Genomic DNA, 15,005 nt, shown 5'->3' on the forward strand with positions numbered 1-15,005 from the left:
GAGACGATCGTTTAGATGCTGGATGTAGTCCTGTGGAACGGCTTGCCATGCCATTTCCACCTGGCGCCTCAGTTGGACCAGCGTTTGTGCTGGACGTGCAGACCGCGTGAGACGACGCTTCATCCAGTCCCAAACATGCTCAATGGGGGACAGATCCGGAGATCTTGCTAGCCAGGGTAGTTGACTTACACCTTCTAGAGCACGTTGGGTGGCACGGGATACATGCGGACGTGCATTGTCCTGTTGGAACAGCAAGTTCCCTTGCCGGTCTAGGAATGGTAGAACGATGGGTTCGATGACGGTTTGAATGTACCGTGCACTATTCAGTGTGCCCTCAACGATCACCAGTGGTGTACGGCCAGTGTAGGAGATCGCTTCCCACACCATGGTGCCGGGTGTTGGCCCTGTGTGCCTCGGTCGTATGCAGTCCTGATTGTGGCACTCACCTGCACGGCGCCAAACACGCATACGACCATCATTGGCACCAAGGCAGAAGCGACTCTCATCGCTGAAGACGACACGTCTCCATTCGTCCCTCCATTCACGCCTGTCGCGACACCACTGGAGGCGGGCTGCACGATGTTGGGGCGTGAGCGGAAGACGGCCTAACGGTGTGCGGGACCGTAGCCCAGCTTCATGGAGACGGTTGCGAATGGTCCTCGCCGATACCCCAGGAGCAACAGTGTCCCTAATTTGCTGGGAAGTGGCGGTGCGGTCCCCTACGGCACTGCGTAGGATCCTACGGTCTTGGCGTGCGTCGCTGCGGTCCGGTCCCAGGTCGACGGGCACGTGCACCTTCCGCCGACCACTGGCGACAACATCGATGTACTGTGGAGACCTCACGCCCCACGTGTTGAGCAATTCGGCGGTACGTCCACCCGGCCTCCCGCATGCCCACTATACGCCCTCGCTCAAAGTCCGTCAACTGCACATACGGTTCACGTCCACGCTGTCGCGGCATGCTACCAGTGTTAAAGACTGCGATGGAGCTCCGTATGCCACGGCAAACTGGCTGACACTGACGGCGGCGGTGCACAAATGCTGCGCAGCTAGCGCCATTCGACGGCCAACACCGCGGTTCCTGGTGTGTCCGCTGTGCCGTGCGTGTGATCATTGCTTGTACAGCCCTCTCGCAGTGTCCGGAGCAAGTATGGTGGGTCTGACACACCGGTGTCAATGTGTTCTTTTTTCCATTTCCAGGAGTGTATAAATCAACGTGAGGGACTAAATATTTTTTTTTTTTAATTTCACCGCAATACCTGCCTGCATGGTTTTTTTTTATATTTTTATTTCAGCTAGAAGATTGAGTTTACGACAGGTGTGAGCTGGCACCCTATGACAAAAAACATAACCAAACATTGAGACCAGCCACATCTCTGGGCCACTCAATTAAGCCGAGTGTTGAGTGTAATAAATACATATATTTTCGTGCCATAGTACGTAGCTCGAGCTAATTATTCAGTCCAGGGTGTGCAGTGCCCAGAACTGTTGTAATAGGGGGTTTTTCACCCGGGATTGTCTTAACTGAACAGGCTCGGTAGGCAGTGCAGGATTGCATTTGAAAGTGAAGAAGACTGATGTTGCCGATCACCAAAGTGGGAGTTGAAGCGCTGCTGGCCGCCAAACATTGACCCACTGACTTTGGCGACGCACTCCAGAGCTGGAGCCGCTTCTGCTGCCAACTTGCAAGTCATTCCACACCACACCATATGGCAGCCTGCAGCATCAAGCAGCAGTCGTTACGTAGCAGCAGTCTCAACAAACCTAAGAGTTGGCAGCAGGTGCATTAATTTCTCAGTTCTCTCTCTCACAACCAGTTTAGCTATGGAGTCCGAATTTAGCGAGATGGTGATAAAGAAATCGGCTTGTGATGTTGAGCTACAGGGAGTGGGAATGAGCCTCAGAGCCCACATGGACAGGGAAAAGAAGCAGAAGGTAATGTAGTGGCTTGCTTAGATCATTAAAGGGCCAAATGGGGGAATTAAGAACTGAATTAAGAACTGAATTAAAAACTGATATGAGGGATATGGAAAGTTCTTTAGGGGCAAGAATTAGAGAATTAAATGATCAATTGCAGGATTTATCAGAAAAATTTGAGGAGATAGAAGGAAAGTTGAATGACTGATGCAGTTGCCGTTGAATTAAGTGGTAGAACTGATTCAGGCAGGCAGTTGTGTGACAAAAGGAATGATGAGACAAGGCAAGCTCTGATTGATGTGGATCAGAAGATTGTGACTAGTTGTGATAAAACCAGAACTTTATTATTAGAGACAGCTAGCGACCTATCTAAGTAAATTGAAAATGTTGCTGCTGTTACTGTAAAGAGTAATGTAGAAATTGACAAAGTTAACAGTAAATTAAGTAATGTAGAATTATGTGGGGCTAATAGAAGTATGGGGGTGGCCTATGGTACAAGTACCCAGTGGTAAGACTTTTTCAGGGGAAAGCAAGTACCATGCTGTAGATTCTCTGGCAGCACGTAAGGATTGTTTTATTGATGGTATGAGTGACAAAAGCAAAATTAAACTGGTAAAAAGATTGAGGATTCTGCTCAGACATGGCCAAATTAATGTAGTGAACAATTTAAATCATATAGTATATTTGAACAGATCTTTCTAAATACCGTATTTACTCGAACCTAAGCCGCACTCGAATCTAAGCCGCACCTGAAAAATGAGACTCGAAATCGAGGAAAAAAATTTTCCCGAATCCAAGCCGCACCTGAAATTTGAGACTCTAAATTCAAGGGAGAGAAAAGTTTTAGGCCGCACCTCCAAATCAAAACAAAGTTGGTCCATTGTAATATGAGAGACAATGTAGGTCGAATGAATGACGATACAGCTACAGTAGTTTGGTTCGAGTCGTACATCAGGAGATGAGTCTGATGGGTGACAGAAGGATCAATTACCGTTTTATGCCCACCCAATACTGAGTCTTGCCCAAACAATCTCACATGCAGCTTCAATCTCTATTTTGGTGGATTTGAGTTTCTTGTCTACTGCAACAAACACACCACCCCCACTTACCATTTGCCTGGCCTTCTGATACACACTTAAATTTAACCAAAAAATCTCACTATTATCAATTTCAGTTTTCAACCAGCTTTCTGTACCTAGTATTATGTGAGCTTCATTGCTTTTCAGGAGCGCTTCAAACTCTGGCACTTTGTTGCAAATGCTTTAGCAGGTGCCATTAGGATTTGAATACTCTCACCTGTGGGAGGCATTTCTTTTGATATTACATTGACACTTCTGCGTTTCCTACAGCTATCATTATCTGGACTGGATGGAGAGACCCTCATCTAAAAAAACCTTTGTGTGCATCCCACACAGCCAGCACAATCTGTGCACTTTGATTTTGTTCTTACACTCTTCGTGTTCCTCTTGGTTCTTGTACATATAGCATAATACTAATCTTTCTCTATAGCTGACCCCTACCTTCCTCAAGATTTTTAACATCTTGCACCATTTGACATTGACAAATGCTTTTTCCACGCTGCATCACATCTCTCTCTCTGGTGTCCTTAACTTTCCTAAAGCCAAACATTGTCATAAGAGATTCTCAATTTTCTATTCCACTCTTCTGTCTGTTATTATTGTCAGCAACTTGAATGCATGAGCTGTTAAGCTGACTGTTATATAATTCTCGTACTTGTCAGCTCTTGCAGCCTTGGGAATTGTATGGATGATGTTTTTCCAAAAGTCTGATGGTGTATCACTGGTGTGTCTCATTCTTCAAACCAACATGAAAAATTGTTTTGTTGCCATTTCCCTCGATGATTTGAGAAATTCCAATGGAATGTTATCTATCCCTTCAACCTTATTTGATTTTAAGCCTTCCGGGGCTCTTCTAAATTCTGATTCTAATACTGTATCCCTATCTCTTACATATTGCCTCCTGTTTCTTCTTCTATCACATCATCTGACATGTCCTCTCCCTCATAGTGGCCCTCAATGTACTCTTTCCACATATTTGCTCTCTCCTCTGCAATTAACAGTGGAATTCCCATTGCATTCTTAATTTTCCCACTCTCATGTTTAATTTCACTGTTCTAACTTTACGTGCTGAATCATTTCTTCCAACAATAATTTCTTTTCTGATTTCTTCATATAGAACTTTCGCCTTAGCTTCCCAGTACTTCATATTTATTTCATTCCTAAGTGACTTGTATCTCTGTATTTCTAAATATCCCCAAATACTTTTGCACTTCATTCTTTCGTCTATCAGCTGAATTTCTTCTGCTACCAGTTGAAGTATTTCTTCTGCTATCCATGGTTTCTTTGCAGTTACCTTCCTTGTACCTACATTTTCCTTTCAAGCTTCTGTGATTGCCCTTTTTAGAGATGTCTATTCCTCTTCTACTGGACTGGCTACTGAACTGTTCACAGTAACACTCTCTGCCCCACCCTCCCATTGATAACAAATCCTACTCCCATAGTACAATTCTCTGCTGCTGTTGATATTACCCTACACTCGTCTGACCCTAAATCCTTGTCTTCCTTCCACTTCACTTCACTGACACCCACTAATCTAGATTGAGCCTTACGACATTCCAACATCTGACATTCCACACAGTGACTCATAGCACATTTTCATTTTGCTGCTTAATTCATTTTTTTCTCATAGTCACCTCTCCCTTGGCAGTCCCCTCACAGAAATCTGAATAGGGGACAATTCAGGGATCATTTGCCAATGGAGAGATCATGACACTTTTTCAGCTACAGGCCACAAGTCCTGTGGGTACACACTATGTGTCTTTAATGCACTAGTTTTCATTACCTTCTGCATCCTCACGCCATTTATCACTACTGATTCTTCAGCCTTTCAGGGAAGTTTCCCACCACAAAGCCAAGAGTGTGTCCTGAACCTCTGTCTGCTCCTCTGTCCTCTTTGATAAGGCTGTTGGCAGAATGGGGGTGACTTCTTATCCCGACAGTCAGCAGCCACCATTGCTCCTGATTTTTATTCAAAATTTAAACAGTGGCTGGGTTCAAACCTGTGACCGAGGCCTTTTGATTACTGATAAAAGGTGCTACCTCTAGACCATAAATCTAGGCCTATAGAGTGTGCAAAATTCATTATCATCAGCTTGCCATTGGCAATAAAAAACTGGCAACTGGAAATCCAGGCATGCATGTAAATTTTATTTTATTTTCTAAACACACTACGCCGAGGTTCAGAATTGTACAGACAACATAAACTCGTGCACACCTCACTTACTACAGCAGTGTGTATACGCCATACCAAGTGTTGCCAGCAAGAAGAAAGTCCTGGTTAAGAAAAGCGGTAATGTATGGTATGGTATGATAGTGCTTTGCTATCTCTGGTATTCACGTTTTATGGTTACCTATATTGTGACACAACATTCCAGCCCGAGATGCTGGAGGTGGTGGTCACGACTGCGTGAGGTGTGCTGGCTTCTGCATATGAATGGTGTGTGTTTCTGTTTTGCTGATGAAGGCCGTAGCCACAACCTCTATGTAAGTGTCTTAATTGTGTTTGTCTGCAGCTTAATATGTCTTCAAAATGTGTGAATTCCTAAGGGACCAAACTACTGAGGTCATCGGTCTATAGACTTTCATCAGTCTCTAGACTTACGCACTACTTAAACTAACTTATGCTAAGAACAACACACACGTACCCATGTCCGATGGAGGGCTCGAACCTCCGGCAGGAGGGGCCATGCAATCCATGACATGGCGCCTCAAACTGCACAGCCACTCTGCGCGGCTAATTTATCTTCTTTACGGTAAGTAGCAATCTATCTTTTCCAACACTATTGTAACTACACATACATTATTTCTAATTTTGTGACGGATTAGTTATCATGATGGGAAAGAGACAACCACACATACAGTGTTTTTTAAGCATAATATATCCACTGAAACATGTGCAGCTGGTGACTAATGTGGGAAACACAATGTGAATGTTCCTCATGAGCAGCAAAAACAAATTACAGTTTCTGAGACATAATCAGCCAGTAGTAACAGTGTTCAACTTATATCATCTTCCTATTCTCCTAAAAGGAAAGATGATAGTGTCACACCACAACTCCCACCCAAAAGGAAATTTAATAGACACTAGTTAAGCCATTTTGAGTGGCTACTGCTTAATGACACAACAACATTTTGTAAATTCTGTGAACAGATGCAAGCTAGGGACATCGACCAGAAGTGGGTAAAAAAAGTTTTCTGCGCCCTTTTTTAACAAAAAGTCCTTTGTTCTGCATACTCAGAGTAAATTGCACTGAGAAAATGTTGGATGTGTAAAGGCAGAGAAACAATCCACGAAATATCAATGGCCAGAAGCATTAAAAAACTTACAGCCAAATGTTTTCTCACCTTACATATTTGTTTAATGTAGTATATTACATTGCTGAGCATGAGAAGCCATTTAAAGACTTTGTGCACCTTCTGGGCACCTTCTGCATTTCGCAGGAAAATAGTGACTGTGATAGCACAGTACGGCAATGAAAAACTGTGCAGAGAATTCATTCATTTTATAGTGGACACACTGAAGCATGTACTCATACACAAATTGGAAAGCTGTAAATACACCAGTCTTCTAATTGAGGGTTCCAATGATCAATCTGCAATTGTTCATGCAAATGTGCATGTAAGATATTAGGTCTACAACTTTGCTTCCGCCGTTTTGCAATAGACAGCAGTAGCAGCAAGTAGCATTCGGGTGGTTGATCATAGGTGTAATACAATAAGCTTAGGCATCTGCAAACATAATGCCTTAAAAATATTGGTCGATCTGTGACAATATGTTGTTCTCAATTAAGTACGTCAACTTACATACCGATTTCTTGCCATTTGCGAGAAGTTTTAATTTTATGCTTTAACATGAAGAAATCTGCGGCTGTGGCTCTTAAAATGTTGGGGAAGACCAATGGTCAGGGAATTATCAGCGGAAGAACGTGCAGAGAATGTTTTCCACACCTTAAGAATGGTGATTTTGATGTCTAAGGTCTGCATGGCGGTAGAAGACACAACGTTTTCGTAGCTACTGGAACAGACAAAGACAGTCACAGGACATCATTATCGAAAGCAATAGATGTGTTTGAGCCCAGCACTGAAACACAAACAGCCACAATACAGCAATAGACACGTAAAGGTAATTTTGCAGCAGGTTGCAAAACCCCCATGTCGCAAAACCTGTCAAAATATACATGGAAACATTGAAACGAGAAGTCCTATTCCTCCCACCATATTCTCCATACGTTGCTCTCTCTGACTACCACCTTTTTCAATCAGTGTCATACAGTCTGGCTGACCAGCACTTCCGATCATATGAACAAGTGCAAAATTGAATCGATTCATGAATCCCCACAAAAGACGCCCTGTTCTTCCGCCTCAGGATTCATATGCTATCTGTAAGATGGGAGAATGTAGTGGCCAGTGATGGGCAATACCACGAATCATAATTTTTTTGGTAAGTTTTTCACAATAAAGCCACGAACTTCGAGAAAAAATGGCAGAAGCAAAGTTGTAGACCTAGTACCTCAATGCAAAAGGCGGCCACATCAAGGAGGACATTTTAGGTGTAACAGAGCTACCAGACTCCAGTTCCACTGGTTATTTCACAGCTTTAACAGATTATTTAGATAAGATCATAGGCCCAAGTGAATACAGAGAAAAATGTAATATTATAGGTTTAGGTACTGATGGTGCTGCAAATAAGATTAGAAACAAATCATGATTAGCTGTGCAAATGAAAGCTCTTTTCCCAAAACTGATAAGCATTATTAACTCGCACACCGCTTGCTGTGTTAGGTCCCCATAGGACATATGAACATCTCAAAACATCTGACTTGGTTGTTAGAACTATTTTCAAATTCTATCACAGATCAACAAAACAGTACAAGTTCTAGGAGGAGAAATTTGTGAACTGACTGATATTCACACTATCAGGTGGCTAGCAAGCAAAGAGAGAGAGAGAGAGAGAGAGAGAGAGAGAGAGAGAGAGAGTACCGTTTAAGCTCTCTTGCAACCACAGAAACAAGATGTGACCAACCTTGAACAGGTAGCCCACTGAAATGAGAATGACGCCGCTAAAGCTGAAAAGTACAAAGAAATTTAAATTTGTTATGCTTCTCTACCTTCTCTTGTTCTTCTACTGGAAACAGACCATTAAGTCTGGCACTACAATATAAGGAACTGCTTATTTCGTCCCTGAAAATGAAAACTGAACACTGCATATCAGTTTTGGAGGACTTCCACTCTACCGTTGGGCCAAGTGAACAAAGGTTTTTGGACAAGGAGAAAAATTTCAGGAAAAATTAATTATGTTCAGCTGACAATCATTCAGACTTGGGAGCAAGAATACCAGACGGCAACAAGTAACTTTATAAAAAATGACACCACACAAAGATTGCAATCTGACTCATCAGATGGTTATTGCCTCTCTGTGTGTTTTTGAAACCTTACGCTAGCCTCATCACGACAAATTTCTTTAATATTGAAATGAAGAAATAAAAAAGGTGTTCATGTTTTTGACTCAAATTCTCTTTGATGAGGAAGTGAATGTTCTGCTATGAGAGTGGGCAGAATACAAACTTTTGTTTCCCTCACTGATGTTGAATCACACTCTTAGATGATTTACAATCAAATTTTTCTGCATGATTCCCCAATCTGCTTCAGGTTCTCAGATTTTATGCTGTTCTACTTGTGAGCACAGTTTCATGTGAGCAAGGTTTCAGCTGTCACAACAGACTAAAAACTGAATACAGGGCTTGGCTGACAACAGATACACTTGAGAATTTGCTGCTGGTATCTGTAAATGCCCTTCTCTGTCTGTGTTTGACTCAAGAGCTGCCATTGATACGTGAAACTTCTCTGCAGAAAGACAATGATACACAAAAATGAAGTGTTAGACCACTAGGCTATAGTACTGGTACATATTAATGTTTGCTATGATTATGTTGAACCTTAGTATTCTATTAAACAATATGATGCTGTTCGAACAAACAAACTGTCAAACAAACTCCATAAAGAGAGATGGAGGGGGGATTATTTTTTCATATTCAGATAAAGGGGGTGTGGCGACCAAAGTTGTTAGACTGGCTAGTGACTTCAGAACTGAAATTTTGCATCCTGGGCCTATATCATGTATGTCAATCCACCAAAAAGATTTTGGAACATGTTTTATATAAAAAAAAGATTTAAAATATCTTAGATACGCAGACTAAGTTGAAGATATTTGGAAGAATTTATGGAACAATGATTAGAACTTTAATTGTCAACCCTATTACATGGAAGCAAATCACAGGTACTGAATAAAAGACAAGGAAAACAAATACAAGGAACAGAAATGAGATTCCTTAGAGTGGTGAGACAAGGTTGTAGCCTATCCCACTGTTAGTCAAGATTTATAGAGAGAAAAAACAAAAAAAACTTTTCAGTTTGCTAAAAGCATTGCAATTCTGTCAGAGACAGCAAAGGACTTGGAAGAGCAGTTGAATGGAATGGACAGTGTCTTGAAAAGATGTTATAAAATAAACAAACAAAAGTTGACAGAAACAGATTAGAAAGCGAGACACTAAAAGTAGAACATTAGTTTTGCTATTTGTGAGAAAAAATAACTGACACTGGTCAAGTAGAGAGGATACAAAATTCGTACAGGAAATAGCAAGAAAAGCATTTCTGAAAGAGAAATTTTATTACAAATTTTGTGTGAAGCATTTTTCTGAAGGTATTTCAAGGGTAATCTTGTGCGGAACTGAAATGTACAGAAGACAATCTACATCTACATCTAAATCTATATTCCAAAAGCTATACGCACTGCTCAAACCAAGTGGTAAAGAACCTAGAAGCATGCCTCAATTTCCCCAATGTCCCTCCATTTTATATCACCCTTTTAAATATTTTATAATGCATGCACATCCTGCAAAAGCAGTTAGTAACAAAGCTTGATATATATACTGACCTGGACGTGCTGCCCATAGTTGCAAATCTTGCTCTCTGGTATATGTAGCATCAGATGCTTCTCCACACATAGCTGCAATATGATGTGATATGGCACCACTCTTGTTCACATCAACAATCAAATCCATTGTGAAATTCTCGCGTCCCCTGTCTTCTTCTGGTGTCCTTACAGTGCCTGGATTCTTCTGCAAATTAAGAATATTGTAAGTATATGGGCATAGGAAACAGAAAACTGTGGTTGATGTGAGCAAGCCATTTAACAAGTTTTTTTAAAAACAAAGTTATGGACTGGAGCTATAACTGATAATGCCCTTCCCATAAGAAACTTTTGAATCGCGAGAAACTACTATTGTATACATGACTAATGAAAGTTTGGGGAAAGCTCTTAAGAATGAAAATGCTGTAGCATTACAGGAGATTACTCACTGAAAAGCAGAAGTGTTGAGTTGTCAACTGCCACACAAGAAAGAAAGAAAACACGGTAAGTTTCAGAGTTATCCTTTGACGAGCTAGCATAAAGAGCAACTTCCCAAAAATAATACCAGAATAGCCGCCTTAATGTTTTTGCTGCACTACGTAAGAAACATTAAGGAATATTTTACAAGTAAACTTGCATTAACACTGAAGCACTCACTGGAGTCAAGGGAAAGAGGTGGTCGGATTTCCACCTTTACCACTGTCTTACCACAAATAACAACTACTAAAATATGCTGAAATTGTTTCTTAAGAAAGTTTTCATGATTAATAATAGAACAATGGGATACCAGACAGAGGGGGTTGGAGGAGGAGGTAGAGGGAACACTGCACATAGAATATTTTATGCGAATCTACACTTTCTCAGTGAATCTCAATGAAGTCTTCTCGAGTTATCAGCTGAGTTAAGATGTCAATCTGTGGCAACGTTTCAACAAGTTTCCTACTTGTCATCTTCAGGCAAAGTGTCAGGTTCATGTCCTGTCCAGGTCTTTATAGCCATGGGCCACGAGATCCTCTGCCTCGTCTGTGCTTGCAGCACCAATCGCACAACTCCAGAACGGGTATCATCCCCCATGGTGGGGACAGTCATGGCCAGCGGTGTTTGGGGTCTCTGTGTGCTGGCTGGTTTGTGTGTGACATCCTGGTGGGGGCCGCATATTCCATCTGCTGCCTTCACCAGTTTTGCATCAGAGTGTTCCATGTGGTGCTAAGTTGGAAACTGCTATCTCAGTTGAAAAGGTTATCACAAACTCTTATCTCCACAGAGTATTTTACATGTCATTCTTTCAACTTCACCTTTGTGATATAAATGTAAAATTGTTGAATATATTTTGTGAAACTAAATTCTTAGCACACAAATGTCCTACATAGTTAGAGCAGATTGTAAAAATATCAGTGACTGAAGATAAAATTTGACTTCACTTCAGAAAACAAATCCAACTGAAGAATTCACTATGATGTATAACACTAAACGTGGATCAACTGAAAGAGATTCAGTGTTGGTCTAAATTAGCATGGACACATTTGGAAACACCGCTAATCAGCTTTTGACACAATCTCACTTCAACTGCAGACATTAATCACATATCTTACATACACAGTATTTTTTACTGAAAGTTTTATGCTGTATAAAGGAGGAGGAAAAAAGTGGAAGAAAGTCCACATACATTCTCAAGAAACATCTCTGCAGGTGAAAAATATCAAAATAGCTAAGATATCCATACAGTAAATTAAAAGAAACTATATAATTAAATAGAAAGTGACTTTACAGGCAATATGGTTTCAAAACATATTGTCAAAACTATCTTTGCAATCAATAGCACAGAGAACACACAGCTCAGCAGCTGACAACACATAACCACCAAGGCTTGTACATCAAGTGGTGCTGCCAATTTCCCTTTGGACACAAACTAGGTGACTGTGGCGTCAATATAAAATTGGCAGAGCATGGTAAACACATACATATTACAGATTGTAGGCCAAGAATCTTGGCAGCTTCTTGTGTAGATTATGTTTTAAAGCCATCATTATTCAAAAATGGCTCTGAGCACTATGGGCCATCAGTCCCCTAGAACTTAGAACTACTTAAACCGAACTAACCTAAGGACATCACACACATCCATGCCCGAGGCAGGATTCAAACCTATGACCGTAGCGGTCGCGCGGTTCCAGACTGAAGCCTCTAGAACCGTTCGGCCACCCCGGCCGGCGCCATCATCATTCAACACTGGGGAAACTATTGATGTAGGGAGCATCGAAAGAGTGCAGGGAAATTCCCATTACAGACTTAACAGTAGGACTTGTAGAGGGGAGTGAGTACATAATACTCTGAACAGGAACCAACATCTAGAAACATACTGTTTCCATTCTACAATGGTTTCAATTCAGATGTTTAACTGATCCACTTCTGCTTGAGGAATTGGATTTGGCATGATGCAGTACAATTATTAGGTAACAATTCGAAAGGAAACATAATGACACATCCATTAATCACTTAAACACATTTGTTTAAAATAGTGCCGATGCATTACAATATCAGGTGACCATCTGACATCGCACACCATCCTATCTACCCTGTCACATATGAGAACAGGCAACACAGAGACTTTTCTATGTCCTTCAGCAAACGTGGACACGTTACACATCTGAATTGAAACTGTTGTAGAACGGAAATGCTATGTTTCCAGACATGGGATCCTATTCAAAGTGTTATGTACTCACTCCCCTTTACAAGTCCTAGAAATTTGCAGTGGGAATTTCTGAACATCTGCATTGTCTGCTTAAGTGCTGCCGTCATCAATCCAAAGGTCGGTTCGAGCGCAACAGTGATTTACTAAAACAGTCCTTTTGCAGGTGGTATAACATTGTGTTCCTTATAACTTTAAAGAGACTTAACAATCTAGACATGATCTATAGCTTTATGTGGACTCCAAACAACAGTGTGATCCTGTATTCTTCATATTAACAAACATCACTAGAGAAATCGTAAGTGATAAATGAAACAAGGTGCAAAAATTCACTGACTAACTTGCAATTGAGCCCTGGGCCTTTGGATACACAGTCCAGCACACAACCTCCGACCTAGTGAGACATACTTTTGTTTCATTATTGGTCAATAAATATGACTTTTCTGACTGAAACGTCCCTACTGTGTGTGTTCATCAATGCGTGTGCAGATTTTAAAAGCCTTTGGACATTTGGTACCTAAATTTTTTCACTCTTGTGATCACTGATTTGCCCAGAGTTAACATAAATTGTGGTGTAATTACTGCTGTTCAAGACTAGCAAGCATTTCGGTAAGAGACGTTGATCCATTACTGGCTGCTATCAAACTTCATATACACCTACTGTTTACTGCAAATAGTTCATATTTCCCTATCTTATTCTACCACTAAGTGTCTGTGAAATGCCTTTAAATTTTTTGCATTAATTACAAATTATCTCCAAGAATTCTTACAGGATTAGTTATCATATGTGCTCAAACTTACATCATTGGTACTCTCCTTTGCCTAGACTTAAAGACTAAAAAAATTATTTCTTACTTCAGCAGTGTGGGAATGTTAAGAATAATTTATTATTTACTTCTTTTTGGATTTTGTGTGTGTGTGTGTGTGTGTGTGTGTGTGTGTGTGTGTGTGTGTGTTGGAACATATATGAAATCTCATTACCATATTGTCACCATGACATGACAAGGTACGAAAATGCCCATTGCTCAATGCATTACCATAGCTTGAAAATCTCTTTTTTTTTTCACTCAGCACACCAGTAAGCTCTCATCACACCCAAAGTCAATCCTAGCTGACACTGAGGGTTCTACAACATCTACACTCAAAAAGCCACTTTATGGCATGTACCAGAGTGTTGGGTTGAGGATAAATTGTTCAGGTAAGTCCTGATTGCATTTTCTTTATTTATGTTGATAGTATCAAACTGAAGATTATGATTTTAGACAATAAAAATTCCCTGCGGTGTTGTTCAATGCCTAACACAGCTCTTCACAAAATATGGTTCTTAAGTGACTATGAAATAAAGTGAATTAGGTATTTAGTTTTCAATTATCCTCACAGAAAGTTCAGAGAAAGTATACAATTACATTTCTTATTTTAATTGATTCTACTGTGGCTTCTTGATGAAATACTGTACACTGTATTAACTAAACAAAACACTTTTTAGCATTGTTTCACAAACTTTATTATTACAGTATGACATAAGTTTCAGGTTATAAGCTCAATTATGTACTAGGAAATTCACTTGTAACCCAGAACATATAGGTTGTACAGCAATAATAAAGTTTGTGAAACAAGGCTAAAAATGTGTCATCTCGTTAATACAATACATTTCTTATACTAACATCAAATTAAAGTTTGTATTTAATCTGTTGAAAAGCAGATACTCTAAATTACTTTCTGCTAATGACAAAAGTGATGCAGATGACTCTACTCACATACCTATTCAGAAACAAACTCACATACGAAAATTCAGGTTATATTACTATCATTAGATTTCTCTCCTTGCTAAATATAATAAGTCAAACAATGGGAAGTGCAGGTTGTAATATCAACAATTACGGGAAGGAGAGATCGTTACTCACCATAAAGATGACTTGAGTTGGAGACAGACACCATGAAAAGACAGTTACACATTTAGCTTTTAGCAGAAGCCTTCATTAGAAAAGAAAAACACGCATGCTTTCACACAAGCAAGCACACCTCACACACACGACTGCTATCTCTGGTTGCTCAGGCCAGATAAACTGAAATGCATCAAATGGGAGCAACAACTGTAGTGGGGCAGGGAAGGGTGAGGGACAGCAGGGCAAGGGTGTAGGAAGAGGAAACAATGATGTTGGGCAGAGCTTTCAAAGGCTAGAGGTGGCAGACAAGGCTACCTGGTGCCATGTAAGAAGGCTTTGGGGGAGGGAGAGAAGTGGAAAAAGAAGAACAGAAGAGAGAGGAGCTGGGAAAGGGAAGAGAGCAGTGCACATTGGGGGTGAGGGATATGAGTTTGGAGGAGGTGATGGGACAGTGGGCTGTTGACAGGAGGTTGTGGGGACTGTTGGTTACCATAAATTGAGGCTGGGATGATTTCGGGAGCGGTGAA

At 40.8% G+C, this 15,005-nt stretch overlaps 1 protein-coding gene across 1 annotated transcript in view; it reads right to left on the bottom strand.

Moving 5' to 3' along the window:
• LOC126416548 (out at first protein) overlaps positions 1–15,005 on the bottom strand; it is a 69,975-nt gene that overhangs the window by 35,796 nt on the left and 19,174 nt on the right. The window contains exon 4 of the mRNA XM_050084293.1: positions 9,931–10,114. Coding sequence (XP_049940250.1) covers positions 9,931–10,114 — 184 coding nt within the window. The remainder of the gene's footprint in view (positions 1–9,930; positions 10,115–15,005) is intronic.

Source organism: Schistocerca serialis, chromosome 8 (genome assembly GCF_023864345.2).
Source record: "Schistocerca serialis cubense isolate TAMUIC-IGC-003099 chromosome 8, iqSchSeri2.2, whole genome shotgun sequence".
Classification (NCBI taxonomy): Eukaryota; Metazoa; Arthropoda; class Insecta; order Orthoptera; family Acrididae; genus Schistocerca; species Schistocerca serialis.